The sequence below is a fragment of the Tribolium madens genome, unplaced genomic scaffold (assembly GCF_015345945.1).
Source record: "Tribolium madens isolate multiple individuals breed KSU strain unplaced genomic scaffold, Tmad_KSU_1.1 Scaffold_1;HRSCAF=32;Tcas5.2_LG8, whole genome shotgun sequence".
NCBI classification, from domain to species: domain Eukaryota; kingdom Metazoa; phylum Arthropoda; class Insecta; order Coleoptera; family Tenebrionidae; genus Tribolium; species Tribolium madens.
Window position 1 is genome coordinate 3,389,575 of NW_025400984.1, and position 26,300 is coordinate 3,415,874.

At 30.9% G+C, this 26,300-nt stretch overlaps 6 protein-coding genes across 11 annotated transcripts in view; 3 read left to right on the plus strand and 3 right to left on the minus strand.

The window, feature by feature from the left end:
- LOC123003647 (carotenoid isomerooxygenase-like) overlaps positions 1-9,949 on the minus strand; it is a 13,773-nt gene extending 3,824 nt beyond the window's left edge. The window contains exon 1 of the mRNA XM_044396549.1: positions 9,847-9,949. The gene's annotated coding sequence lies outside the window, so the exon portion shown is untranslated. The remainder of the gene's footprint in view (positions 1-9,846) is intronic.
- On the minus strand, positions 1,965-3,629 carry LOC123003651 (putative inorganic phosphate cotransporter). 3 transcript variants are annotated; one of them, XR_006412644.1, is made up of 5 exons: positions 3,474-3,629; positions 2,440-3,429; positions 2,367-2,394; positions 2,153-2,313; positions 1,965-2,106 (listed from the first exon to the last, which is right to left on the minus strand). XR_006412644.1 is itself a non-coding variant. In XM_044396552.1 (4 exons), exons 1-4 carry the CDS (start codon positions 3,535-3,537, stop codon positions 1,990-1,992), a joined length of 1,413 nt encoding a protein of 470 aa, XP_044252487.1. In that variant the 5' UTR covers positions 3,538-3,629; the 3' UTR covers positions 1,965-1,989. The 3 variants fall into 3 exon arrangements, 2 of the variants coding, with proteins under 2 accessions (XP_044252487.1, XP_044252489.1); XM_044396552.1 differs by having other exon boundaries at positions 2,153-2,394; XM_044396554.1 differs by lacking the exon at positions 1,965-2,106 and having other exon boundaries at positions 2,108-2,313.
- Positions 5,669-7,387, minus strand: LOC123003649 (putative inorganic phosphate cotransporter). The gene is made up of 4 exons (XM_044396550.1): positions 7,175-7,387; positions 6,141-7,130; positions 5,853-6,094; positions 5,669-5,805 (listed from the first exon to the last, which is right to left on the minus strand). Exons 1-4 carry the CDS (start codon positions 7,320-7,322, stop codon positions 5,686-5,688), a joined length of 1,500 nt encoding a protein of 499 aa, XP_044252485.1. The 5' UTR covers positions 7,323-7,387; the 3' UTR covers positions 5,669-5,685.
- Positions 9,950-9,989: 40 nt separating the features above from the next.
- LOC123003646 (sodium-independent sulfate anion transporter-like) lies at positions 9,990-16,072 on the plus strand. Of its 3 annotated transcripts, none has more exons than XM_044396546.1 (9): positions 9,990-10,239; positions 10,362-10,398; positions 10,483-10,653; positions 14,241-14,450; positions 14,497-15,051; positions 15,098-15,400; positions 15,451-15,761; positions 15,809-15,959; positions 16,007-16,072. In XM_044396546.1, exons 2-9 carry the CDS (start codon positions 10,392-10,394, stop codon positions 16,033-16,035), a joined length of 1,737 nt encoding a protein of 578 aa, XP_044252481.1. In that variant the 5' UTR covers positions 9,990-10,239; positions 10,362-10,391; the 3' UTR covers positions 16,036-16,072. The 3 variants fall into 3 exon arrangements, with proteins under 3 accessions (XP_044252481.1, XP_044252482.1, XP_044252483.1); XM_044396548.1 differs by having other exon boundaries at positions 9,991-10,239; positions 10,489-10,653; XM_044396547.1 differs by having other exon boundaries at positions 9,990-10,398.
- A 2,495-nt stretch (positions 16,073-18,567) lies between these two features.
- Positions 18,568-20,602, plus strand: LOC123003791 (sodium-independent sulfate anion transporter-like). Its single transcript, XM_044396785.1, has 8 exons — positions 18,568-18,721; positions 18,768-18,977; positions 19,024-19,244; positions 19,293-19,461; positions 19,504-19,668; positions 19,717-20,019; positions 20,070-20,374; positions 20,425-20,602. Exons 1-8 carry the CDS (start codon positions 18,568-18,570, stop codon positions 20,584-20,586), a joined length of 1,689 nt encoding a protein of 562 aa, XP_044252720.1. The 3' UTR covers positions 20,587-20,602.
- A 2,384-nt stretch (positions 20,603-22,986) lies between these two features.
- The window catches only part of LOC123016306 (sodium-independent sulfate anion transporter-like), a 4,842-nt gene continuing 1,528 nt past the window's right edge, over positions 22,987-26,300 (plus strand). Inside the window, exons 1-3 of one of the 2 annotated variants that reach the window (XM_044416619.1) lie at positions 22,987-23,143; positions 23,189-23,551; positions 23,596-23,816. In XM_044416619.1, coding sequence (XP_044272554.1) covers positions 23,137-23,143; positions 23,189-23,551; positions 23,596-23,816 — 591 coding nt within the window. In that variant the 5' untranslated portion in view covers positions 22,987-23,136. Of the gene's footprint in view, positions 23,552-23,595; positions 23,817-26,300 lie in introns of both variants that reach the window. The other variant, XM_044416618.1, reaches the window with a different exon arrangement.

Consider the following 26,300-nt stretch of genomic DNA (forward strand, 5'->3'; position numbering starts at 1 on the left):
AATACAACAAATCAAATTTCTCTGAAAATTAAATTATTATTAACGTATTATTATCTATAAAATCAGTCAGTGTTGGCATGTTTTCTGCTCCAGACAGGCAAAACATGCCAAATCTGCCCTTGAAAGTCTCATTTTGTTTAAAATGCCATTCTTGTCACCTTCATTCAAGAAAGCAAACTTTTTGCACCTCCCAGTGATTGCATTAGTACCCTGACAATAATTATGGTCTTGTTGAACATTCTCGTTGCTTATTATTTCATTGTTTTCAAAAAGAGGAAGTGGATGAGCAAAACATCTTGCATTGGATGTTGAAGGCAAATTGCAAGTACAAGACGGATGATTTATTGAATTTTCCACAAAACTATCATCTGCCACAGAAAGATTTGTTTGTGAAATGTCAACAAACTTCTCTTGTGAAGCCAAAACACAGGGCTTGGGCTTGTGAAGCTTTGGGTTTTTAGGGAACGTGAAGAAGTGCTTGTTGGCATGTCCTTCAACGGGGTTCGGCACTGGTGCAGCCAGGGTACTTACAGAAATATTTTCGATAACCAGCCATGACAAAAGTTTACTTGAGTAGCAGAAATCAAAAATCCGTCACTCCAGCCCAAAGAACGATTCCTTTGTAAAAAGAAACAAAAATCAAAAAGACGAAGTTTCACCGAGTGAAAAGATACTTATCTTTTAATTGGCTTCCAACAGCACGAATTCACTCACCGACAGACTACTGTAATCGAAATTTTATGGTATTGTTTAAGTAATAAAACAAATAATTGCTGAATACTTACGATAACACGCGACAACACACAACAACAAAAGTTTGGCACTTTTGAAGCGTACTTTTTGCGCAAACGTAAATGTCATTTTTATGTCAAAAAACAGGAATTCAGAAAATCCCTAAATATTACGCGCTTGTTTTAAAATACTCAGCGCTTATTAGTTGTTCCTTTTCACCTCTCTTTAAGTGCAAAATACCCCTCGCCCATACTTTCGTGTTGTCAATGCGCCTATCTCAGCTTCATACCCGTGCCCTTCTCCTTGCGCCGCCCAAAGCAACGCCCACTTGAAACTCTGCAATATGCACAAGTCTTTCAAATTTTTCTTAAAACTGGTTTAAAAAACGATTGAAAATCGCCGTTTTTTTCTAGTAGTAGACATTGAATGTCAATTTTCTAATTTTTTATACACGTCGGCTGACGAATGTATAAGTTATTTATTATACAAGACAATAAAGAAATTGTTTATCTACGAGTGAAAAGGTTAAATTTACGAGTGACAAAGTCACGAGTGGACTTTTTTCACTAGTAGATTAACAATATTTATCGTCGTGTATAATATTTCGTTTTATTTTGTTCTTTCCTACCAGAATTTCTTATATCTAAACAGTAGATAAAAATTACTTTATTTTACTAGACGATAAAAGGCTACTTTATCTACTGAAATTAGTTGATTAAAGCACTCTTTAAGATTAAGTACAAAATAATTAATAAAATGGAATATAAATCAATAGCGCTTCGTTTAAATTTAACAAAAGGTCAAAAAAATTGACAAATAAAATATAGGAACTCTACGTTTTTCAAGTCCTAATTTAGAAATACCGTAAGAAAGTCGGTTAAAAATGATTTTTTTGTTAATCCTAACGTAAAATAGTGCCAAGATTATGACTCTCTAATCAAATTTGAATTTTAACAACCAGTTTTTGAGATATCCGCTAATCTCTAGGTCAAGTAGTCTAAAAATAATAGTTTTGACCTATTTTGAACAAAATCTAAGATTTAAACACAAACCATTTTTGAGTTTTTACCCAAATAAGAACGCAAAAAGACCAAAATAACTATACAGTGGGTCCGGAAAAACGATAAGAGATTTCGGGGAGTGGATCCCTAAGTCAAAATAAGAAAAAAAGTTTTTTTTTTCTTAATTTCACCCCCTGAAATCTTTCAACGTATTTTTGGACTTAAAAAATGTTTGCGTTTAGATTTTTATCGTTTATTAAATAGAATCCCATTCTTGTCTTATCCCACTTCCAAAAACCAAAAAAACGCACGTCGAAAGAAGATTCAATCCAAAAGTGAACCAAAACAACGCGGCCCACTGGGTCAAACTGCTCTAAAACCAAAACTCAAAAAATAAAACTCAACCAAAAACCACTCACTTCTGCCGTTAACCTTAACGGAAGCTGCGAATCAGAAACATGTTCTAAAATTCTATCAACACTTTGCGTGATTCCCATCAACGTCCCAGCAAAAATCGAAGTCAAATCCAAATGATTCACTCGACACGACGAATAAAAAAACGCTTCGAAACACAACCCGACTGTAAAATGAATCATAACGGCATTGCTGTCACAACCGCGAAAAATCACAAACATGAAACTGCAAGCAGATCCAATATTTCCTGAAACGATTTTTCAGTTTCTAACTTCAATGTCTGTTTTTTTACCAATAAGACTGGCGATTTTTCGCGCATTGGTCACACTTAAATGCTTCCCTTTGATAAACCAGTCGAAAACAAAACCAAAAACAAGAGCCAAACCGAAGAATAGGTAAAAAGGGGTTCTCCAAATTGTGTGGTGGTAATCTTCGAATTTCAAAACTCCGGGCATATAGACATTATAGGCGTGCAAATAAACAACCCAGTTCCACGATAACCCAATTTGAAGAAACACAAGGGCCCAGAAAGGACGAGAGGTGAGGATTCGGGTCCATGGGGTTTTTTTCCGCCCTTTGACCGGCCTATCTTCAGTATTTTCGTCCAAAAATTTCAGTTCATTGGGCGTAATACCAGGGTGGTCTTCAGGACTTGGGTACAAAAACAAGTGCCACAAGAAGCAAAAACCAACCCCTATTGAACCAAACACGAAATAGGACATTTCTTGCGTTAGTTTTTCTTTCATTTCAGAGGATATTTCTTGGGCTAGGAGGTAACCACCATAGACTAGGCAACTCATTGTTGTCCTTTCTGTATCAGTAACCCATCGAGCAAGCAGCGACATGGTTGCTGGAGGAACACTTCCTCTAAAAAACCCCCTCAAAAACTGCGTTCCAGCCATCCATCCAGGTCTGTTTTTACTCAAAAAAGCAATTGCAGGAGTCACTAGACACCAAAACGAAGCAAAAAGCAAGCTTAAAGTTACTATGTACTTCCCCCCCAATTGGTCAGAGAAAATCCCTCCCGCAAAGGAGCTCAACAAGTACCCCCAATGAATTGCAAATAATGTGATGTACTTAGTGGCCAAATTGGGGTCTTTTGGAACCGAAACTTTTACAGTAAAATTATGGTTTAGGGAGCAAAAGTCAGATCCGTTCATTTTTTTTAATGAAATTGTTTTGGTCTCGTGTAGGAGAGAAGGGAGGGAGAACATGATTGAGGAGATGAAAATTGCCAAAAAGGCGAGAGTGCAAAATACCCATCGGTGGTGTATCACACAACCTGAAAATTTGGGTTGGGTCAGGAGTAAGGATTATTGGACTCACATTTGGTTTCAACATCTGAGGATCGGGATCCTCCAGCCGAACTGCTTGTTTGTAAACCAGACATTGTAGTGTCAAATTTTGACAATTCGGAGGAAGGTGTCACAAGGAGTGTAAATTTTCTTATTGTTTTTCACTAAATAATTTTCAAATTCGCAATCTTTGTGCCTTTTTATTATGGAAAATAGCCATTTTAGGATTTTTATTGGAGGGTCATTCTTTAAGTAAAAATAGAAAAATATGTTCGAAAAAGCTTTTTGACAGAGCTACAGCCTCCTGAAGATGGCAAACAAAGGGTATTTTTTTAATTATTTCAGTAAAGGGTTGAGATAGATTTATAAAATTTTTCTTTAAAAGCGCTTTTTTTTTAAATTTTTGAATTTTGTTAAATAATTTTGAGTTCTAGCTTTAACTCCCCTAGGAAGCATTTCCGGCCAAAGTTTATAGATTTTTTTCTTATTTTGACCTAAGGAATCAGTACGACTCAAATTTTTATTTTCTAAATCCAATATTCTAAGAAAATTGATTGTTTCCACGAAAAACTTCTAATTTTACTCAAGAAATATTCATCAAAGTTAAAATAAAATTACTATTTCTCACGTAAAAGCATCGGAGGATTACAAATTTGTTATCAGATTTTTAGTATGTACATTGAGCAGTTTTTGAGATATACAGGGTGTTCGTTTTTCGAGCTCCACAATGGAGGTATTATAAGAGATACGAGGTTGCGTATTTTTATGCTGAACAATTACCTGAAAGAAAATTTGATGTATCCTTTTTAATTTTTAAATTATTGGGAAAAACGGAAATTTGTAATTTTCGTTTTTATTTTTTAAAGCGAAAATTAAAAGACCCACACGTTTTTAACTAGGACGTTCTCAAGGCACTTTTTTACAAGGAATCTAAATCTGTCATCGTATTTTCCAAGGCGCTCTTGATATCAGAGTTACAACACTCAACTTTTAATTTTCTAATGGACGCCATCAAATACAAGCTGACCAAAATTTAAAAAAAGCGTTTTTTCGGAGAGTGCTTTGGAAAAACGCCAATGATTTTATTTAATAAACTAAATTTTAAAACAGTGCATTCGAGCATCTTTTATAACTTTGTGCTTTTTTGTTTTGCGAAGAATTAATTCTAGTTTATCACGTTGTTCCTATTTCAAAACCATTCTTTTTAAATAAGTAAGTTAAAATTTAGTTTGTTAACTAAAATTGGTGGCGTTTTTTCCAAAACACTCTTCGAAAAAACGCTTTTTTTAAATTTTGATCAGCATGTAAAATTTACATCGTTGTAATCAAAAACAAAAAGACTTTTCAAAAATACAGAAACCAAATATGGCGTCCATAATAAAAACCAAAGTGTTGTAACTCTGATATCAAGAGCACCTTGGAAAATACGATGACAAATTTAGATTCCTTGTAGAAAAGTGCTTTAAAAACGTTCTAGTTAAAAACGTCTAGGTTTTTTAGTTTTCGCTTGGAAATATAAAAACAAAAATTACAAATTTACGTTTTTTTCAATAATTTATAAACTGAAAATAACACTTTAAATTTTCTTTCAGATTATTGTTCAGCATAAAAATACGCAACTTTGCCCTAGTTTCACCGACTTTGTATCTCTTATAATAACTGAGATCTCCATGATGGAGCGCAAAAATGAACACCCTGTAGACCAGTCTCTGGTCTAATCAAAAAACTGAGCAAGCAAATAATAAAAATTTTTGTACTGTCTAAAATATAAAATAGCCCCATTCTGAAATAAAAAAAATAACGCTGTTTTTGGGAGTCAAACACTTTTCAACATTTTTTGTTAAGAAAATTACGAAAAGAATTTACTAATCCTTGACACGGGAGTTATTTCTGTAATTATTTTCAAATTTTGAGAATTAATTTAGAAGATAGGCTAATGCCTTGGTTAAAAATCCTAAGACAAGTATTTAAGAAAAAAATTAAATAATTTGATGTTTTGACTTGTTTTCAAGAAGTAATTGGTAGCTAGTCTAAACATGTTTATATTTAGTGTTTCATTTGGAAAGAAAGTTTAGAGAAAATCAATTTTTTTTGAAACCTTAAGTAAAAACCTTAAGAATTTTTACGAAAATGACTATTTCTTGGGTCCCATTATTACTCAAATAAAAACGCAAAAAAAACAAAAATAATTGTATATTTGGTCTTAAGAAACAGTTTCTTACAAAATAAAAGTTTAATTTGGTTTATTTAACATAATTCCATCCTTGTCTTATCCCGCTTGCAAGAATTAAAAAAACGCACGTCGAAAGAAGATTCAATCCAAAAGTAAACCAAAACAACCCGGCCCACTGCCTTAAACTGCTCTAAAACCAAAATTCAAAAAAACAAAACTTGCCTAAAAACAACTCACTTCTATCGTTAGCAGATAGGAAAGCTCTGAATCTACCACATATTCTGAAATCCTATCAAAAATCCTCGTCATTCCCATCAACGTTCCAGCAAAATTCGACGTCAAATCCAAGTGATTGACTCGACACGACAAATAAAAGAGTGCTTGGAAACACAACCCGACTGTAAAATGAATCATAACGGCATTGCTGTGACAACCGCCAAAAATCACAAACAATAAACTGAAAGCAGAACCAGAATTACCTGAAACAATTTTTTTATTTTTCAATTCAAGAGCTGGGTTTTTTACCAATAAGAGCGGCAATTTTTCGCAAAATGGTCACACTTAAAAGCTTCTCTTTGATAAACCAATCAGAAATAAAACCGTAAATAAGGGCAAATCCGAAGCAAAGGTAAAAAGGGATCCTCCATATTGTGTTTTCGTAATCTTCGAATTTCAAAACTCCGGGCAAATAGATGTCATATGCGTAAAAATAGACGACCCAATTCCAGGATAACCCGATTTGGAGAATCAAAACGGCCCAGAAAGGGCCAGAGGTCAGGATTCCGGCCCATGGGATGTTTTTTCGCCCTTTGACCGGCCTATCTTCAGTATTTTCGTCCAAAAATTTTAGTTCATTTGGCGTAATAGAAGGGTGATCTTCAGGGGTTGGGTACAGAAACAGGTGCCAACAGAAGCAAAAAACAACCCCTATTGACCCAAACAAGAAATATAACTGTTTTTCAGGTAGAAATTTTTGTATTTCAGTAGATATTTCTTGGCTTAGGAAGTAACTACCATAAACTAGACACACCATTTTTGTCCTTTCGGTATCAGGAGCCCATTGGGCAAGGAGAGACATGATTGTTGGAAAAACAATCCCTTTGAAAAACCCCCGGAAAAATTGCGTTCCAGCCATCCAACCAGGTCTGTTTTTACTCAAAACAGCAATTGCAGGAGTCACTAGACACCAAAACGAGGAAAAAAGCAAACTTAAAGTCATTATGTACTTCCCCCCAAATTGGTCAGAGAAAATTCCTGCCGGAAAGCAGCTCAATAAGTACCCCCAATGAATTGCAAATAATGTGATGTACTTAGTGGCGGAATTGGGGTCTTTTAAAACCGAAACTTTTAGAGTAAAATTATGATTTATGGAACAAAAGTCAGAACCATTGATGTTCTTCAATGAAATTGTTTTAGTCTCGTGTAGGAGAGAAGGGAGGGAAAACATGATTGAGGAGATGAAAATTGCCAAAAAAGCGAGAATGCAAAACACCCATCGGTGTTGTATGGGGCAACCTGGAAGTTTAGGTTGGGTCACGAGTAGGAATAATTGGACTCACATTTGGTTTCAAGATCTGATGATCGGGAAACTCCAGCCGAACTGATTGATTGTAAACCAGACATTGTCAAAATTTGACAATTTGACAATTTTTTAAAATATTTTTGGCCACTTTGACTAAATGATTTACAGATTTGTAATCTTTGCATTGTGTAATAGCTATTAAGACAACTAGAGTTTTAAACTAAAAAACTTATGTTGTCTTCAAAAAATTTTCCACTACTAACATTGAACCAAAAATTGTTATGAAAAAATCAAAATAGGGTCAAAATTTAGTATATTTTATTTTGTCAAGAGTGAGTTTATGTGGCGAAACTGTACATTTTTTGACAAACACAGTAAGGCAAATACTTTAGCTAAACCATTTTTACCCCGAATAACATATACTATTTTATCCGCAAACGTTTTCAGGTCTAGAGAACTACAATCAGCAAGTAAATGAACAAAATAATTAGACCGCTTTGAAATGAAATCATAACGCAACAGTTTTGGAATTTGAGTTGAGATTTTCAAAAGAGTTTATTAATTTAACTAGTGCAGTTAGTAGTACAAAATGTCGAATGGTGATGATATATAATGTACCTCTCCAGAAATTGCTGAAACAGCGAAAAAGAAAGAGACAAGATTGGTAAATGTCATGAAAAATGTAAAAACGCTTTGGCGATAAAACGGAGTTTTTAACTTTTTACTTCATGTCTTAACGGTAAAACTTTTACTCGTAGCATTTTTAAACAGTCGTGTTTTTTGACCAATAACCTGACTTAAAAATAGGTCGATATCTCCAAAACTAATTTTTGCATTAAAAATATATTTATAGATTGAAAGTCTATTTTACGTTGAGAACACATATTTTCTTTCAATTTTTCTTAAAAAAAATATCAAAAACTGGAAATATTTTGTGGAATCATTTTTTTTTTTTAATGTTAAACAAGTTTTGACTGTAAGTATATTTTTAATTCTAGATTTCAATTCTTAATTTAACAGTTAGAAAATTAATTTACATTTTAAAAGCCTCGATTTAGTCCTATTTTCCACTACTCTTTTAAATATCCACAGTTTGTCCAAATTTGCATTTTTACAGGAGAGAACAAAAACTGCCCTTTTTTTAAGAAATAATTTTAATTTTTTATTAATATTTTAATAATATTAATTTTTCACAATAAATGTGAGAAAATATGTACAAATTGGATACAATTGGACACTAATTTTACGGCTGGAGTACTTAGGCATTTTACAAAAAAAAACTTTAAAAACCTTTATCTCAATTCACAAAATCATAGACAATCTGCATTTTGAAAGTCTGCTCCTCAATTACAGATTTACAATTGCTAAAAACACTTTCTATTTTTATATAATTTTCAACATAATAGAAAATTTTTAAATTAATCGAAAGTTTAACTCAATAAAACTCAAAATTAGAGATTTAATCAGTTTTCCAAAAATATAAAAATTTCTATTTTCAGAAAATCGTTTTTTAACAACTTAACAATTTTCCAAAAATCTAAAAAATACCATTTTCCAGAATATTGTTTTTTGACAACTTTGACTTATAGATTAAACAATATCTCAATTTTTTTTTATTTCAGATTCCGAAAAACGATTTTTTGCAACTTTCTAGCCATAGACAATTACAGCTTTAATTTGATCTCAAAAAAATTTCATAATAAGAAATAAATCTAAATAGCTATAATGATAACTAGTTTTAAACTATATTGTTGCCTTCAAGATTTTTTGCAACACTAATATTGAATCAGAAATTTTACAAAATTCAGAAATTATTCTAAAGAAGTATGTCAAAATAATGCCAAAATTAACAAAAAATATGTATCAGTGTATTTTATAGATTCATAACAAACTATTGACGACATTCTTTATACAGGCTGCGCTAGAACTCGCGCTCCAGAGAAAAGTGCCATACCAAAAACATAGAAAAAATGTTTAAAAAATTCTATCTATAAAAGTTTCGAAGTTATGAGAGTTTAAATTTTCCACTTTGATTCTATTTATTTCTGTTGGAAAAATAATTTTTCAATTTGTTTTGCTAGTCTATTAAAAGAGGAAACAAGGAAGCTGTACCCTAAATTGTAACTCTGTTTAATATTATTTGAGACTTTTATTGGCAAATTTTTTGTACTTTTACTAAATAATTATAAGAAAACATATACAAGATCATTAGTATCATTAAATAGACATTAAAAAAATGTCAAATGTCAAAAAATAAATATCAAAATTTTTTGACAGATTAAATTTTTTAAACACTTTTTCCATGTTCCTGGTATCTTATATTACTTGAAATTTTTCTATGGTGCGCGAATCCTGACACACCCTGTGGATGAAGCGTATTTTAACAGCAACATAAGAGTTAAGCTGCGGCATAGAAACAGTATAAGGAATTAGTGTTGAAAAAAAGTAATAAAAAATGTCTAATTGCAAGAAAATTCTCAACTTAATTTTTGGCGTCAGAAATTAAATTATGCATTTATAAAATAATAATCGTTGCGTAAGATATGATAATAAAGTTAATGCTTCAGAGATATGCAGATATGAATTTCAATAAAATACGAAGCCGCCTAGATCTAAAACATTATTATCACTGTGTTACAGCACATCAATTATTCGATTAAGGCCTATTATCTCGTGATAATAGCTCGAACGTGACCACAGATAACTTACCAAAATAATTTTTGGCAGACCCACAACTTGAACTTTCGCCACTAATCAAACCTCATAAACAAATAAAATATAAAATATTATCTTTCTATAGTGCTTTATCTCTTGTTCAAGGACGTTCCAATTACGACAATTTCGAAACGTCGACAAAACGTTCGAAATTCCGTTATAATAAATAGCAGTGGAAGTATCATGTGACTTAAACTAAATTATCAGCGGAAAAAATTCATTTTGTCGTTGAAAAACAGTCTTCCAACCCACGTTTATCTCATCCATCTCAAAAACAATCAACTGGAAAAATGCGTTAAGTGATCCGGGAGATAACAACTATAAATATAGTACACTGGTGCAAAAAAAAAACAGTCTAGTGCACTTTTCAACCCATTATGGATCAAGGTATGCAACCTTAAATACGATTCTCTAGCGCGAAAGCTCTGATTTCAAATTAAGTTGCTTGCTGCTCAGCCACTTAATCAATCAGAGACACTTTGATAATTTATTTTTCTGACAATTTTTAGACTGGTCCTGTACTTCCCCTCATTGCGGGCATGTACTGTAAGTAGGAAAAAGATTGAAGCAGCCAATTTTTGACCATAACTAAATCCACCTGATCTTTTCGTAATAAAATTCAATTTCCAGTTTCAGAGTACGTCAAAAATTTGTTTCGCAAAGAAACACTCAAAAAAAGGGTACCCATAACCACATGGTTGCCCAAATACACTCTCAGTACTTTGTTTCAAGACATTTTGGCCGGTTTTACTGTTGGTTTAACTGAGATTCCACAAGGCATTGCTTTCGCCGGAATTGCAGGTAGGTTTTTTTGAAACCAAAATTTTGGTTAGTCTTCGAATTGATTTTATTTCGACAGTTGCTACCTCTTATTTCTTTTTCCAAGAAATCTTTTCGAAGATTGTCAGGAAATTTTGTTTTTAACCCTCCTGACACACTAATTAGATTTTGTCTTGAGCTGACCAGACTTGGCCTAACACAGAAATCAGTCTGTATCTTACAAAGAAAGACAGTTAAAATCTGGTTACGTATTTATAATTCTTGAGTAACTTGTTTTCATTTAATTTTCCTGAAAAACAGTTTTCGAAAGAACTGAAAATTTTTTGGACAAAAAATTTTTTATTTAAAAATGTACAGTTTTTGTAGTGTTTTTATTATAGTCTACGTTGATAATGACAATGACTATGACAATTACAATGTATATTGGGAAAACTTGAAAATATCTACTTTTTATTGTCCAAAAAGTTAAGTTTAAGCCATCGTGACTTAAAATTGGTTGATATCTTAAAAACTGTATCTCAAAACAATAATTTTATTACAGAATCATAATTCTTGTTACATTTTACATTAGAAACAATGATTTTTCACTTAATTCCTTTAAACAAAATTAAAAAAAAAAATGAATTGTTTTTTTAACAAATTTGACTTTATTTGTTTTCTATAATTTTAACTTTTTAAGTCAAAAGTTTAATTTTTGTAAATATTTTTGTGTTGATTTTTTTCAACAAAATTCTTTTAAAGTGTTTCAAAAACACTACTTTGTACATGACTGATTTTTTTTGAAGTATGACTAAAAATTGGTCTATATCTTAAAACAAAATTTTTGTGATAAAAATTTAGTTATAGATTTTACGTCAGAAACACTTACTTTAAACATTTTTTAAGAAAATTAGAAACTTTTTGTGGAAACTTAAGTCTAAATTGAAAAAAAAATCGCGTTATTTTTGAATTTTTTTGCTTTAGAACTCAGAGTTCGATCTCAAAAAAAGTTGCGATTTCGGATTAAAAAAGTTAAAATTTGAGCTGTTCTTATAAATACCTGATTTTTTGAAGATTTTTGTCGGAATTTAATCTACTGGTTTCACAATAATTTTGTTTTTTGCATCATGTACGAAAACTTATTTTCAAAATTAAAATATCTAAGTGTCTACAACATCGTACACATTTTACGAGTACATCAGCTGATTCCAGAAATTTTTTTTTTGCAAATTTGAAAGTTTTTTACTTAAATTTTAACTGTTTCAAGCCAAAATTTAAGTTTTTGTAAATATTTTTGTGTTGATTGTCTTCAACATAATCTTTTTAAGTGTCTCAAAAACACTGATTTGCCTTAGTCTGATTTTTTCTTAAAGTATGACTAAAAATTGGCTTATTTTAAAACCAAATTTTTATGATAAAAATTTAATTACAGATTTATATGATTTTACGTTAGAAGCACTTATTTTAATACATTTGCTGGAAAAAAATAGATTTTTTTTGTGGAAACTTAGTCTAAGTTCAAAAAATCGCATTTTTGCAATTTTTTGCTTTAGAACTCAAAATTCGATTTGAAAAAAATGCGTGTTTGAATATTTAGGATTAAAAAAGGTAAAACTTGAGTTGTTATAAATATCTGAGCTTTTACAAATTTTTGTGTCAATATAATTTATGGATTTAGAAATAATTTCGTTTTTCGGCTCTTTTCTTTTGACCAGTTTAAATTAAAAATTGGTCCATATCGTAAAAAATAATCTCCAAAATTATAATCTGTGTGCAACATCGTAATCCTTGTCAAATTCCCATCAGAAGCAGTGGTTTTTTACCAAATTTCATCAAACGATATTTAGAAAAATTAATTTTTTTTGGGGCTTTAACATTTTGTTTTGTCAAATTTTAAGTTTTAAGTTTTTATTTTAAATAATTTTTTGTTGAATTATTATCTATAATATAATTCAGTACTTGAGACCTTATTTTATACCTTTCAAAAACATGTTGTTGTTGTTGTCTATGTCACTATCTCAAAAACTAATTATTGTGATAAAAATTCAATTACTTACAAATTTATAACTCCACTGTGATTTTACGTTAGAAATATATATTTTATAGTACAATTTTTTTTAAAATTACAATGTTTTTGTGAAAGCAAAGTATGAGTTGAAAAAATATCACAAGTTTCTCAAATTATTTTTGTTTTCGACGTTTAAAAAAATAAAGTTTGAATTGTACTACATATATGAGCCTTTCTACTTTTCTATTATAATCTAATTAAACTAAATTTTAAAAAAATCAATTGTTTTTTTTAACAAATTTGACATTATTTGATTTCTATAATTTTAACTTTTTAATTTTAGTAAATATTTTTGTGTTGATTTTTTCAACAAAATTCTTTTAAAGTGTTTCAAAAACACTAGTTTGCACATGACTATTTTTTTTTGAAATATGACTAAAAATTGGTCTATATCTTAAAACAAAATTTTTATGATAAAAATTCAATTATAGATTTTACGTCAGAAGCACTTACTTTAAAACATTTTTTTGAGAAAATTAGAAACTTTTTGTGGAAACTTAAGTCTAAATTGCGTTATTTTTTAATTTTTTTGCTTTAGAACTCAGAGGTCGATCTCAAAAAAAGTTGCGATTTCCGATTAAAAAAGGTAAAATTTGAGCTGTTCTAATAAATACCTCAGTTTTTGCAGATTTTTGTCGGAATATAATTTACTGATTTAATCTAATTAAACTAGGTTAGATTAAACATACTTTTCAGAAAACCTCAAAATTGCTGTTTTTCAAAAGATGAGGTTTTGGAAGCTTGGCCTAAGAATTGATATTTCAAAAACTGATTCTTAAAATTTACGAGTAAATCTGATCACAGAATCTTAAAGAAGCAAAGATTTCCACCTAATGTTCTAAAAAATGTGAAAAGTTTTTTAAATTCAGTTTGATTTGAAAAAAAATTCTTTTTTGAAAATTTTGGACTAGACAAAGCATGATTAGAACTGTTCTAAATATTTGAGTTTTTATAGATTTTTGTTTGACTATAATTTAATTAGTTAAAAATAAATCTGTTTTTCCGAAAATATTGGTTTTTGACTACATCAATAATTTTAGTACACGATATTCAAGAAGATTTGAAATGTTTGGAGTAAATTTCAAAATACCACACTTTCCCAAGTTTTCCAAAAATTTTCCGATTTCTTATCTTGATTTCAACTGTTATCGCACTGTTTTAAGCCAAAATTTAAGTTTTTGTAAATATTTTTGTGTTGATTGTCTTCAACATAATCTTTTTAAGTGTCTCAAAAATACTGATTTGCATTAGTTTAAAGTATGACTAAAAATTGGCTTATTTTAAAAACAAATTTTTATGATAAAAATTTAATTACAGATTTATATGATTTTACGTTAGAAGCACTTATTTTAATACATTTATTGAAAAAAATAGAAACTTTTTGTGGAAACTTAGTCTAAGTTCAAAAAATCACATTTTTTGCAATTTTTTGCTTTAGATGAAATTTCTAAATGTTTGGTGCAAATTTGAAAATACCACACTTTCCCAAGTTTTCCAAAAATTTTCCGATTTCTTATCTTGATTTCAACATTTATCAAATTGTCAATATTTTTGGTATCAGGTCTAAGCCCCGAATATGGCCTCTATTGCGGTTTCATGGGCGGATTTGTCTACGCCCTTTTCGGCAGTTGCAAAGACGTCAATATCGGCCCCACCTCCATCATGGCTTTGATGCTTCAAGACCACGTCTCAGAGCTAGGCCCTGACATGGCAATCACCATAACCTTCCTCGCAGGGATTATAATCTTTGTTCTTGGATTACTAAACTTGGGTAATAACCAACTTGTCTTAATCCCAACTTAATCCCCAGATTTCAGGTTTCGTCATCGAGTTTTTCTCCTATCCGATAATCGCTGGTTTCACATGTGCAGCCTCTCTCCAAATCGCCTCATCCCAAGTGAAAGGACTTTTCGGGATTCCGGGCAAAGCCAACGCTTTTTTGGAAGCCTGGGAGGCGGTGTTCAGCAATATTGATAAAATACGACTCTGGGATAGTGTTTTGGGCCTCCTCTCGATCATTTTTTTGATCAGTTTGAAGGAAATCAGGAGATTTGGGACGTTGCAATACCGACAAGACTGGTCCAGGAATCGGAATATTTTAGGGATTTTTTTGTTTATGCTGTCGTTGGCACGAAACGCCTTAGTGGTGATTATAGGAACTGTCATTTCGTACAGTTTAAGGGATGACAACCCTTTTAAAATCACGGGTGATGTCAAAAGTGGGTTTCCGCCCTTTGAACCACCACCATTTAGAACCAAAGTCAATGGTACTGACTACAGTTTCGGTGACATGGTACAAAATTACGGACCATCCCTTGCTTTCATCCCATTGGTTGCGATTCTGGAAGCGGTGTCAATTGCCAAGGCTTTTTGTACGTTTTTGTGTCTTTTTGGCCAAAATTTTGACCCTTTTTGTAGCCAAAGGTAAACCATTGGATGCCACCCAAGAAATGTTAGCCTTGGGGCTTTGCAACGTCATGGGTTCTTTCGTTAGGTCAATGCCCATCACTGGGTCTTTTACCCGAACTGCTGTTAATAACGCTTCAGGGGTTAAAACACCCCTTGCTGGGATTTTCACCTCAGCTATGGTACTACTAGCTATAGGTTTCCTCACCCCTTCGTTCTACTACGTACCAAAAGCAACCCTTGCTTCTGTGATTATCTGTGGAATGTTTTATTTATTCGACTATGACGCTTTTGTCGTACTTTGGAGGTCAAAAAGTACGGAACCAAATGGTACCAAAAACCCGTATTTTATTTTGGCATTTTAGAGCTTGATTTGGTACCATTTTTGACGACTCTTCTCTGCTGTCTTTTTATTAGTCTCGAATATGGAATTTTGATCGGAATTGGAGTTAATTTACTCTTTGTTTTGTATGGTAGTGCTCGACCAAAACTCATCATAACTAAAGAAAAAATCTCAGATTCTCGAGGAGAGACTTTTGTGGTTACCCCGAAAGACACTTTGTATTTCCCAGCTGCTGAGTATTTGAGAGACGTGGTTTTGGCCTGCGGAGGGGAAAATACCACTGTGGTGGTCAATGGAAAAGAAATAAGAAATGTAGACGTCACTGTAGCAAAGGTAAGTGTGGTTCTGTTTTTGATCTTTTTTTTAGATTTTTTTGCTAGAGTATGGCTGTTTTTGCTCAAGAAATAGTAGAGAGGGGACAAAAAGTGATTTTCTTGGATTTTAAACCATCAGTAGTAGAAGTTTGTGTTAAAGTTGATCTCAGTTTACAAAAATATTTTGCAGAAGGGCCTTTAGATGAGATTGTTGAAAGTAAGTAATTAGAACAATGATAATTTGTTCTACTTTGATCATTTCAGATGATGAACCTATATTATCAATACAATAGTATTGTAACACAATTAATTAAAACTATTTTTTATGTATTTTGTGTTTTATTTTATGACCCTTTTGTTTCACTCAAACAAAAATTCCAAAAACGGGCTAATATCTCAAAAACTAAACTTTGCATATAAAATCCGGAAATAGATTTTTAAACCCTGTCATTTCAAGTCAAAATTACATATTTAGATTTGATTATCTTTCTTGGTTTTTAAAAAAATTTGGAAAAGTTTATCATAAATTAAATTTAATAACAAAACTACCAAAAATCGGCTTTTTTCTCAAAATTTTTTTTTTCAAAATTTGCTTACAAACAACCTGTAAGCCTTATGTCATTTTATATTAGACACGCTTGATTTTTTAAGTTTCTTATGCAGTCTTTAAAAAAATTGGTGAAGTACTGCACAAATTATGTTATGTCTCAAAAAAAATTCCAAAAACCGGCTGATATCTTAAAAATATAACTTTGCATTTAAAATCCGAGTACAGATTTTTAATTTCTGTGTCATTTTAAGTCAGAAATACATATTTACATTTGATTTTCTTTTTCGTTTTTAAGAAAATTGGAAAAGTTTTAAATAAATTAAATTTAAAAACAAAACTACCAAAAATTGGTTTTTATTTCAAAAACTATATTTTTTTTCAAAATCTGATTACAAACCTGTAATCCTTGTGTCTGTCTATATTAGAAAAGCATGCTTTTTTAAGTTTCTTATGCAGTTTTTAAAAAAATTGGCGAAGTTTTGCACAAAGTAAGTTTAACTCAAACAAAAATTCCAAAAATCGGCTGATATCTCAAAAACTAACCTTTGCATATAAAATAAAGTACAGATTTTAAAATTCTGAGTCATTTTAAGTCAGAAATACATATTTACATTTGATTTTCTTTCTTTTAAGATAATTGGTAACATTTTCCATTCATTAAATTTAATAAAAAAAACTACCAAAAATCGGCTGTTATCTAAAAAATTATTTTTTTTTTGAAAATCTAATTACAAACTTGTAATCCTTATGTCATTTTATAGTAGAAACGCCTGATTTTTTTAAATTTCTTTTGCAGTTTTTAAAAAAAATTGGTAAAGTTTTGCACAAATTAAGTTTGTCTTAAAAAAAATTCCAAAAAGCGGCTGATATCTCAAAAACTTAACTTTGCATATAAAATCCGAGTACACATTTTTTATTCCTGTGTCATTTTAAGTCAGAAATACATATTTACATATGATTTTCTTTCTCGTTTTTTTAGAAAATTGGTAAAGCTTTCCATAAATGAAATTTAATAATAAAACTACCAAAAATCGGCCTTTAACTCAAAAACTATTTTTTTTTTGAAAATCTGATTACAACATTGTAATCCCTCTGTCATTTTATATTAGAAACGCTTGATTTTTTAAGTTTCTTATGCAGTTTTTAAAAAAATTAGAGTTTTACACAAATTAAGTTTGTCTCAAAAAAAATCCAGAAACCGGCTGATATCTCAAAAACTTAATTTTCCATATAAAATACGATTTTTAATTCCTGTGTCATTTTAAGTCAGAAATACATATTTACATTTGATTTTCTTTCTCGGTTTTTAAGAAAATTGGAAAAGTTTTAAATAAATTAAATTTTACAACAAAAGTACCAAAAATTGGTCTTTATTTAAAGAAAACTACTTTTTTTTTTAAATCTGGTTACAAACCTGTAATCCTTGTGTCATTCTATTTTAAAAACGCCTGTTTTTTAAAGTTTCTTGTGCATTTTTTAAGAAAATTGGAAAAGTTTTGTATAAATTACGTTTGACTTAATTTTTTTTGAAAAACCGGCTAATATCTTAAAAAATAAAGTTTGCATATAAAATATGAGTACAGATTTGTAATCCCTGTGTCATTTTAAATCAGAAAAGCATGTTCACAATTAGATTTCTTACTTCATTTTGAAAAAAAAAAATCAAGAAAAGTTTTCTACAAATTAAGTTCTACAAAAAAACTACCAAAAACTAATATTTTTAAGAAAATTTGAGTACAAAACTGTGCTTTTTAAAGTTTCTTGTGCTATTCTATATAAGAAACGCCAGCTTTTTTTAATAGTTTGTGAAAGTTTTGCACAAATTGGGTTTGACAAAAAACACCAACAATCCAAAAATTCAAGAAAAAATCAGTCTGAATGTCAGAAACTGATCATTGTATGTAAAATCTGAGTACAAATTTGCAATCCTTTTACATTAGAAAAGCTTATGTTTTTAATTTTCTTACGCAAGTTTTAAAAAATTGGAAAGTGTTTGCAAAGGTCTGATTTGGAAAAACGGCCGATAACTCAAAAAAGAAATTATTGCAAAAAAATTAATTCTAGTTCTGTGATCCTTAGACTATTTTATTTTAGAAACACATCCGGTGCAAACTTTTTCTCAGATGAGCTTCAACAAAAAAATTCTGAGTAGAACACTTTGCAAAAAAACTCGAACATTGACACACAATCCTATTTATAAATGAAGTAAAAATCTTATCACAAGTGGCCACTTGATCAAAATTGCATTCATGCCTGACCTGAGTCAGTCCTCAAAATGCCTAGTTCCAAACACATCTTCCTCAAACGCCTCCCCATAACCACTTGGTTGCCTCAGTACAAAACCTCAACTTTCTTCCACGACCTTTTGGCCGGATTTACAGTCAGTTTGACCGAAATACCTCAAGCTATCGCTTATGCCGTCGTCGCAGGTACCTCAAAACTTGAAAATTTCTCAAAAATAATCCATTTTTCAAGGTCTCTCCCCCGAATATGGGCTATACTCGGCGTTCATGGGTGGTTTCATCTACGCCCTCTTTGGAAGCAGCAAAGACATCAACATCGGACCCACAAGCATCCTCTGTTTACTCGTCCAACCTTATGTGGGGAAATTTGGGCCAGATGTTGCTGTTTTGGCCTGTTTTCTATCAGGAGTAATAATTTTTCTCCTAGGATTACTACATCTAGGTAGGAGCAAAATTTGGGTAAACTGTAACAAAACCTAGGTTTTCAGGCTTCGTGATTGAGTTTTTTTCGTATCCGGTCATAGCGGGATTCACGTGTGCCGCCTCTTTACAGATTGGGTCAACTCAAATCAAGAGTTTGTTTGGGATTCCAGGCAAAGCAGATGGGTTTTTGGACGCCTGGGAGGCTGTTTTTGACAATTTGGATGAAATTAAATTGTGGGATACGGTTTTGGGACTCGTCTCGATCCTAGTTTTGGTCATTTTGAAGGTTATTTGATTTGAGGGGGACCAGAAAATGGTACTAAAATAGTTTCAGGAGGTCCAAAAATTCGGAACATTGAAATACAAATCAGAGTGGTCAAAAAATCGCAATGTTTTGGGAATTGTCATCTTTATGGTGTCTCTAGCCCGAAATGCAATTATAGTCATTATAGGAACAGTTATTTCGTATAATTTCGGCCAAAATCCCCCTTTCAAAATCACAGGTGAGTACTCCACTTTTTTTGAACGGTACTGAAAAGTTTCAGGTGAGGTAAAAGCCGGGTTTCCGCCCCTGGAACCGCCTCCATTTGACCCAACTTTCAACGGAACTTCATACAATTTCAGTACCATTGCCCAACATTTTGGCACAACTCTTATTTCTTTACCATTGGTTGCAATCCTTGAAGCCGTGTCAATCGGGAAAGCCTTTTGTACGTTTTTTTGTCATTTTGACCAAAATTTTTACTGAAGTGTTTCAGCCAAAGGCAAAGCTTTGGACGCCACACAAGAAATGTTGGCCTTAGGTCTGGCCAATATCGCGGGTTCTTTCGTTCGGTCAATGCCCATCACTGGGTCTTTTACCAGGACTGCTGTTAATAACTCAGCAGGGGTTAAAACCCCATTTGGTGGTGTTATAACCTCGATTTTGGCGCTCCTAGCTATAGCATTTTTGACACCGACTTTTTCATATGTACCAAAAGCGTCCCTTGCTTCTGTTATTATATGTGCAATGTTTTACTTATTCGATTTTGATGCGTTTGTCGTACTTTGGAAGTCAAAAAGTATGGTACCAAATGGTACCAAAAACCCGTATTGTATTTTGGCGTTTCAGAGCTTGATTTGGTACCATTTTTGACGACTCTTCTCTGCTGTCTTTTTATTAGTCTCGAATATGGAATTTTGATCGGAATTGGAGTTAATTTACTCTTTGTTTTGTATGGCAGTGCTCGACCAAAACTCATCATAACTGAAGAAAAAAATACTCGGGGTGAAATTTTTGTTATTACTCCCAAAGACACTTTGTATTTTCCAGCTGCTGAGTATTTGAGAGATATGATTTTGGCCTGTGAAGGGGAAAATGCCACTATGGTGGTCAATGGGAAAGAAATAAGAAATATTGACGTAACCGTAGCAAAGGTTGGTACAAATTTTACTAGAATTTTGTTATTTTCAATTTTTTATTGCAGAGTTTGGCTGTTTTAGTGCGAGAATTAGTAGAGAAAAACCAAAATCCGATTTTGCACAATTTTAAACCATCAGTGATCCAAACTTGCATCCGAGTTGATAAAAACTTGCAGAAATATTTTGTAGAGAGTGATTTAAGTGAGATTTTGAAAAATATGCAATAAATATTTTTGTCCTCGATTTGGTGTTTATCATTGTCTAAGATAAGTTGTCAAGTGCCGACACTACAATATCCATTGTACGATTAATGAAAATTATCTATTAGATCACTCGAATATTGATTTTAAGTCTGATCAAATATAAATAGCTAATTTTTTTATTATTCCAAAGTATAACTCGCTCAATATCTTGAAAATTACATATCAGTAATCGTACTCAGTTTGCAAGTCAGAATCGTATTCTTTGACTCAATTTATCTAAAAAAAACTTATTTTGGTCTAATTTTTTAAACAAACCTTACGAGAATTGCAAAAAATTCATGTTTTTTTTTGAAAATAATTAGTGTTTTTAAATTAAATTTTGAATTAAAACTTTTTGCACTCACACGTTTGAAAACTCTTAAAATCAGTTGAATTTGTATTTGCCTTTCAAAAAAGTTTTAAAGTGTCTATTTTCTAATTATTCTCTTTGTTACTTTACAAATCAGGATTTAACTTATATTTTAAAAATAAAAACTACTTAATATAAATAAATAATACAAATTCTCAATTCTAAAGTCATCTGATTTCTTTTTACTTTCTCAAATATTTTCAAAAAAATTAAGAATTTTTTGTGCAAACCATGTTTATCAGTAAATGTCACTAAAGTGACATTTTTATGACTAGTTTTTTTTTTTGAAAATCTGATTCCAAACTTGTAATCCTTATGTTATTTTATAGTAGAAACGCTTGATTTTTTAAATTTCTTATGCAGTTTTTAAGAAAATTAGAAAAGTTTTGTGCAAATTACGTTTGACTCAAAATTTTTTTGAAAAAACCGGCTAATATCTAAAAAAATCAGTCTGCATGTAAAAAATTAATCATTGTATGTAAAATCTAAGTACAAATTCGCAATTCTTTTACATTAGAAAAGCTTATGTTTTAAATTTTCTTACGCAAGTTTTAAAAAATGCAATTTTTTAAAATAATTAGTGTTTTTAAATTAAATTTGAATTAAAACTTTTTGCACTCACACGTTACAAAACTTTTAAAATCATTTAAATTTGTATTTGCTTTTCAAAAAAGTTTTAAAATGTCTATTTTCTAATTATTCTCTTTGTTACTTTACAAATCAGGATTCAACTTAGGTATATTTTAAAAATAAAAACTACTTAATATAAATAAATAAAAAAATTAAGAATTTTTTGTGCAAACTATTTTTATCAGTAAATGTCACTAAAGTGACATTTTTATGACTAGTTGATCCAACTAAAAGTTTTCCCTTTTAAGCATGCAATAAAAATTCAGTTTTTTTGCTAAAGTGTTTTTACCGTAACATTTACCATTATACATTGTAGATCATCAGCATTCGATATTTTATACTACCAACTGCACTAATCAAGCACTAGTTAAACTAAGTAAGTTTTTTAATAAACGTTTAGCTTCACCACATAATAAACCATCACTTTTACTCAATATCCTATTTTCAAAAGTTTATTAAGATTAGAAAAGTATAGTTTGCCTACTTGAAGTCCTTTTAGCTCTTAAAGTTCGTGCTCGGTTTAAATTCCAAAAACTTCATTTTTTGAAATCCTTCAAAATATCCAACTGGATATCTAGAAACTTTTAGATGGTCCAGTTTGGCTCAATTTTCAATAAAAAAAAAACTAAAATATTTTGTTCAAATTGAGTTTAAATCATATTTTTCAAAAGTTCCCTTTAGGAAAAAAATGTGGGCCGGATGCTACAAACTTTAGCCTTTCTTGAATTCTGTTTGCTTACATTCTGACAATAACTGTAAAATTTAATTAATTTTTCAGATAATTGTCTAAATAACTTTTTTCCTGATGCTTGGTTTTACCTGACCTGCATAACATAAAAACAAATTTCTAAAACCCAAATCTGATTTTAGAATCGTAAAGGTTGTGTTTTTAATTACCTTTAAAGAAAATTAGAAACATTTCCTGAAAATAAACCTTAGAAGAATTTTTGAGTTTTGGATTAAAAAAAAACGAATTGTGGCAGATGTAAGTATTTTGTGGTCTTACATTTGACTTTCTTTGACAATTACCGCTTTATTTGTTGTGTAAAAAGTACCAAAATCCTATTTTCGACATGTCAAAATTTTTGAGAAAATAAATCACAAATCGGTCGATATCTTAAAAAGTAGTCATTATAAGAAAATTTTAATCACAGATTAGTAATCCTCATGTTGTTTGTTATTAGAATTACAACAATATGATTTTGTCTACTTGTCGATATCTATCATAATAAAAATAAAAAAATTGATCCCAGTCTCAAACTTCCTCTTCCACTTCATTAATTCACAATCCGAATTCTTGTTTTTCAGCATGACTCATCATTCACTCATCATCTCACAAATCCAGCACCAAACGTGGAATGATAATAACGTTAAAATCACGCGGAAATAAAACCAAATACCGGTTTTGTAACAAAACAACCTTCATTTCGTTCTAATCCTCCACCATAAAACCTCATTAGTTTATTATTATCACGTGTGTTGAAAAAATCAAAGATAAGAAACTCCCCAAATTGGCAAACTCCCAGTGTTCCACGATGACAGGTAAACTCAACGTCCTCAAAACCGGTCCTGAAGCCTCAATTTCAGTCAAACGCTACAAACACCTCCTCAACACTCGCATCCCTATCACAAAATGGCTCCCTCTCTACACCCTCCCAACCCTGTTTCAAGACCTCCTCGCCGGGATCACAGTTGGCATGACTGAAATCCCTCAAGGCATAGCCTACGCGATCGTGGCTGGCCTTCCCCCGGAATATGGACTCTACTCCGGCCTCATCGACGGCTTCATCTACGCTATTTTTGGGGGCTGTAAAGACCTCAATATTGGCCCCACGTCCATCCTCTCGCTCATGCTGCAGCCCCATGTGGCCTCCATGGGCCCCGACGCCTCCACACTCATGACTTTTATCTCCGGAATTATCATTTTCTGTCTTGGAGTCATGCATTTGGGTGAGTTGGGAGACTGGTTGGCGAGGTTTGACCTTGAGTTTCAGGTTTCGTTATTCAGTTTTTCTCGTATCCGATCATAGCCGGCTTTATATGTGGAGGATCGTTCCAAATTGCGTCCTCGCAGCTCAAAAGTTTGTTTGGAATTCCGGGAAAAAACGGCAATTTTCTCGAGAGTTGGACGAGTGTTTTTGAGAATTTTTCACAAGTGAGGAAATGGGATACGGTGCTGGGGGTCACGTCTATTGTGGCTTTAGTAGCGTTGAAGGTGAGTCAAATCGAAAATTGACTTTTTTGATTGGTCCTGAAAGACACTTGAATTTTTGAGAATTGACTGATTTCTCCAATTTTTTTTGTAAACTTAGACATAGACATAGATGATTATAATGTAAGACACTAAGATTACAAATCTGTGCTTGAAAGTTATACAGATGTGTAACTTTTTGAGATATAGACCGATTTTTAGTATTTTTTTAGATCAAACTTAATTTGAAGAATGTTTTTCCAATTTTCTTAAAAATTCCATAAAAAAACTTGAAAAAAACAGGCGTTTGTAACATAATAACACAAAGATCACGATTTTATACTCAGACTTTGTAAAAAAAATGATTAATTTTTAAGATATAGGCCGATTTTTGCTATTTTTCTTTAGTCAAACTTAATTCGTACAAAACATTTCCACATTTATTAAAAAGCTTGAGGAAAAACAGGTGTTTGCCACGTAGAATAACATGAAGATTAGGAGTTTGTACTCCGATTTGTAAAAAATGATTAGTTTTTGAAATTGAGACCAAATTTGGGTGATTTTTTTGTCAAACTTAATTTGTGCAAAACTTTTGCAATTTTCTTGAAAACTTTATAGGAAAATCAAGGCAAAACAAATGTTTCCAACTTAAAATAATACAAAGATTACAAATATGTATGCCTAAAATTTTTATACATGTAGGTATTAGATACTTTTTGAGATATAGGCCGATTTTTGATATTTTTTGAGTCAAAAGCTTGTTCAAAACGTTTCCAATTTTCTATAAACTGACTTAAGAAACTTGAAAAAAACAAGTGTTTTTAACGTAGAATGACATTACAAATTTGTACTCAGACTTTGAAAAAATTATTTGTTTTTAAGGTTTTGGCCGATTTCTGATTAATTTTCTTGTCAAATTTATAATTTAAATTTATAGGTTTGGATTAGTTTTTGAGATATCAGCCAATTTTTTGTTTGTTTTTTTCAAGTCAAACTTATTTTGTGCGAAACTTTTCAATTTTCTTGAAAACCTTTATAAGAAAATGAAAGATAAACAAATGTTTCTAACCTTTGATGACAAAAGGATTAAGAATATGTATTCAAATTTTGTATACATCAATGATAACTAATTTTTTGAGATATAGGCCAATTTATAATAAGTTTTTTGTTAAACTTTGTTTCCGAGAAACTTTTCCAATTTTCTCAAAAATTAGGTAAAAAAATAAAAAACGAACATGTTTCTAACGTAAAATAACACAAAGATCACAAATCTATGCATAAAATGTATTACTTTTTAAGATATAGACCTATCTTTGGTATTTTTTGAGTAAAATTTAGTTTTTTCAAAATTTGTTTTTAAACTTACTTAAAAAAGTTGAAAAAAACAGGTATTTATTTGTAACGTAGAATGACATGAAAATTACGAATTTGTACTGAGTCTTTGAAAAAATTATTTGTTTTTAATATTTTGGCCGATTTTTGATAATTTTTTGTCAAACCTAATTTGTGCAAGACTTTTCTAATTTTCTTCAAACTGCGTAAAAATACAAATAAAATAAAAATAAAATAAAATAAGGGTTTCTAACGTGAAATATTACAAAAATTACAAATCTATGCTCAAAATTTATATGTATGGATTAGTTTTTGAGATATCGGCCAATTTTTTTGGGTTTTTTCAAGTCAGACTTCATTTGTGCAAAACTTTTCAATTATCTTAAAAACTGTATAAGAAAATAAAAAATATACAAATATTTCTAATGTATAATGACAAGGGGATTACGACTTATGTATTCAAATTTTGTATACAGTGTTAGTTTTTGAGATATTGAGTATTTTTGTTGATCAAACAAAATTTGTCCAATTTTCTGAAAAAATGCATAAGACACTTGAAAAAAGAACTGTTTGTAACACAGCAATACGAATGACGAAAAAGTCATCAATTTAAACCTATTTTTGGTATTTTTTAAGTGAAATTTATAATTTGTTCAAAATTTCACAATTTTCTTTAAACATACTTAAGACACTTGAGAAAAAACAGGTGTTTATTTGTAACGTAGAATGACATGACGATTACGAATTTGTACTCAGACTTTGAAAAAATTATTTGTTTTAAATATTTTGGCCGATTTTTGATCATTTTTTTGTCAAACCTAGTTTGTACAAAACTTTCCCAATTGTCTGAAAAATTGCATAAGAAACTTGAAAAAACAAGTGTTTGTAACACAGAATAACATAAACATTACGAATTTGTACTCAAACTTTGTAAAAAATCTTTAGTTTTTGAGACGTTTGGTAATTTTTTTGTCAAACCTAATTTGTGCAAAACTTTTTTCATTTACTTCAAAATTGCATAAGAAAAAACAACAAAACAACAAAAATTAAGTATTTCAAACGTAAAATGTTCCAAAAATTACAAATCTCTGCTTAAAATTTATATTCATAATTTTTTGAGATATCGATCGGTTTTTGATCGGTTTTTCCAAGTCAGACTTAATTTGTGCTAAACTT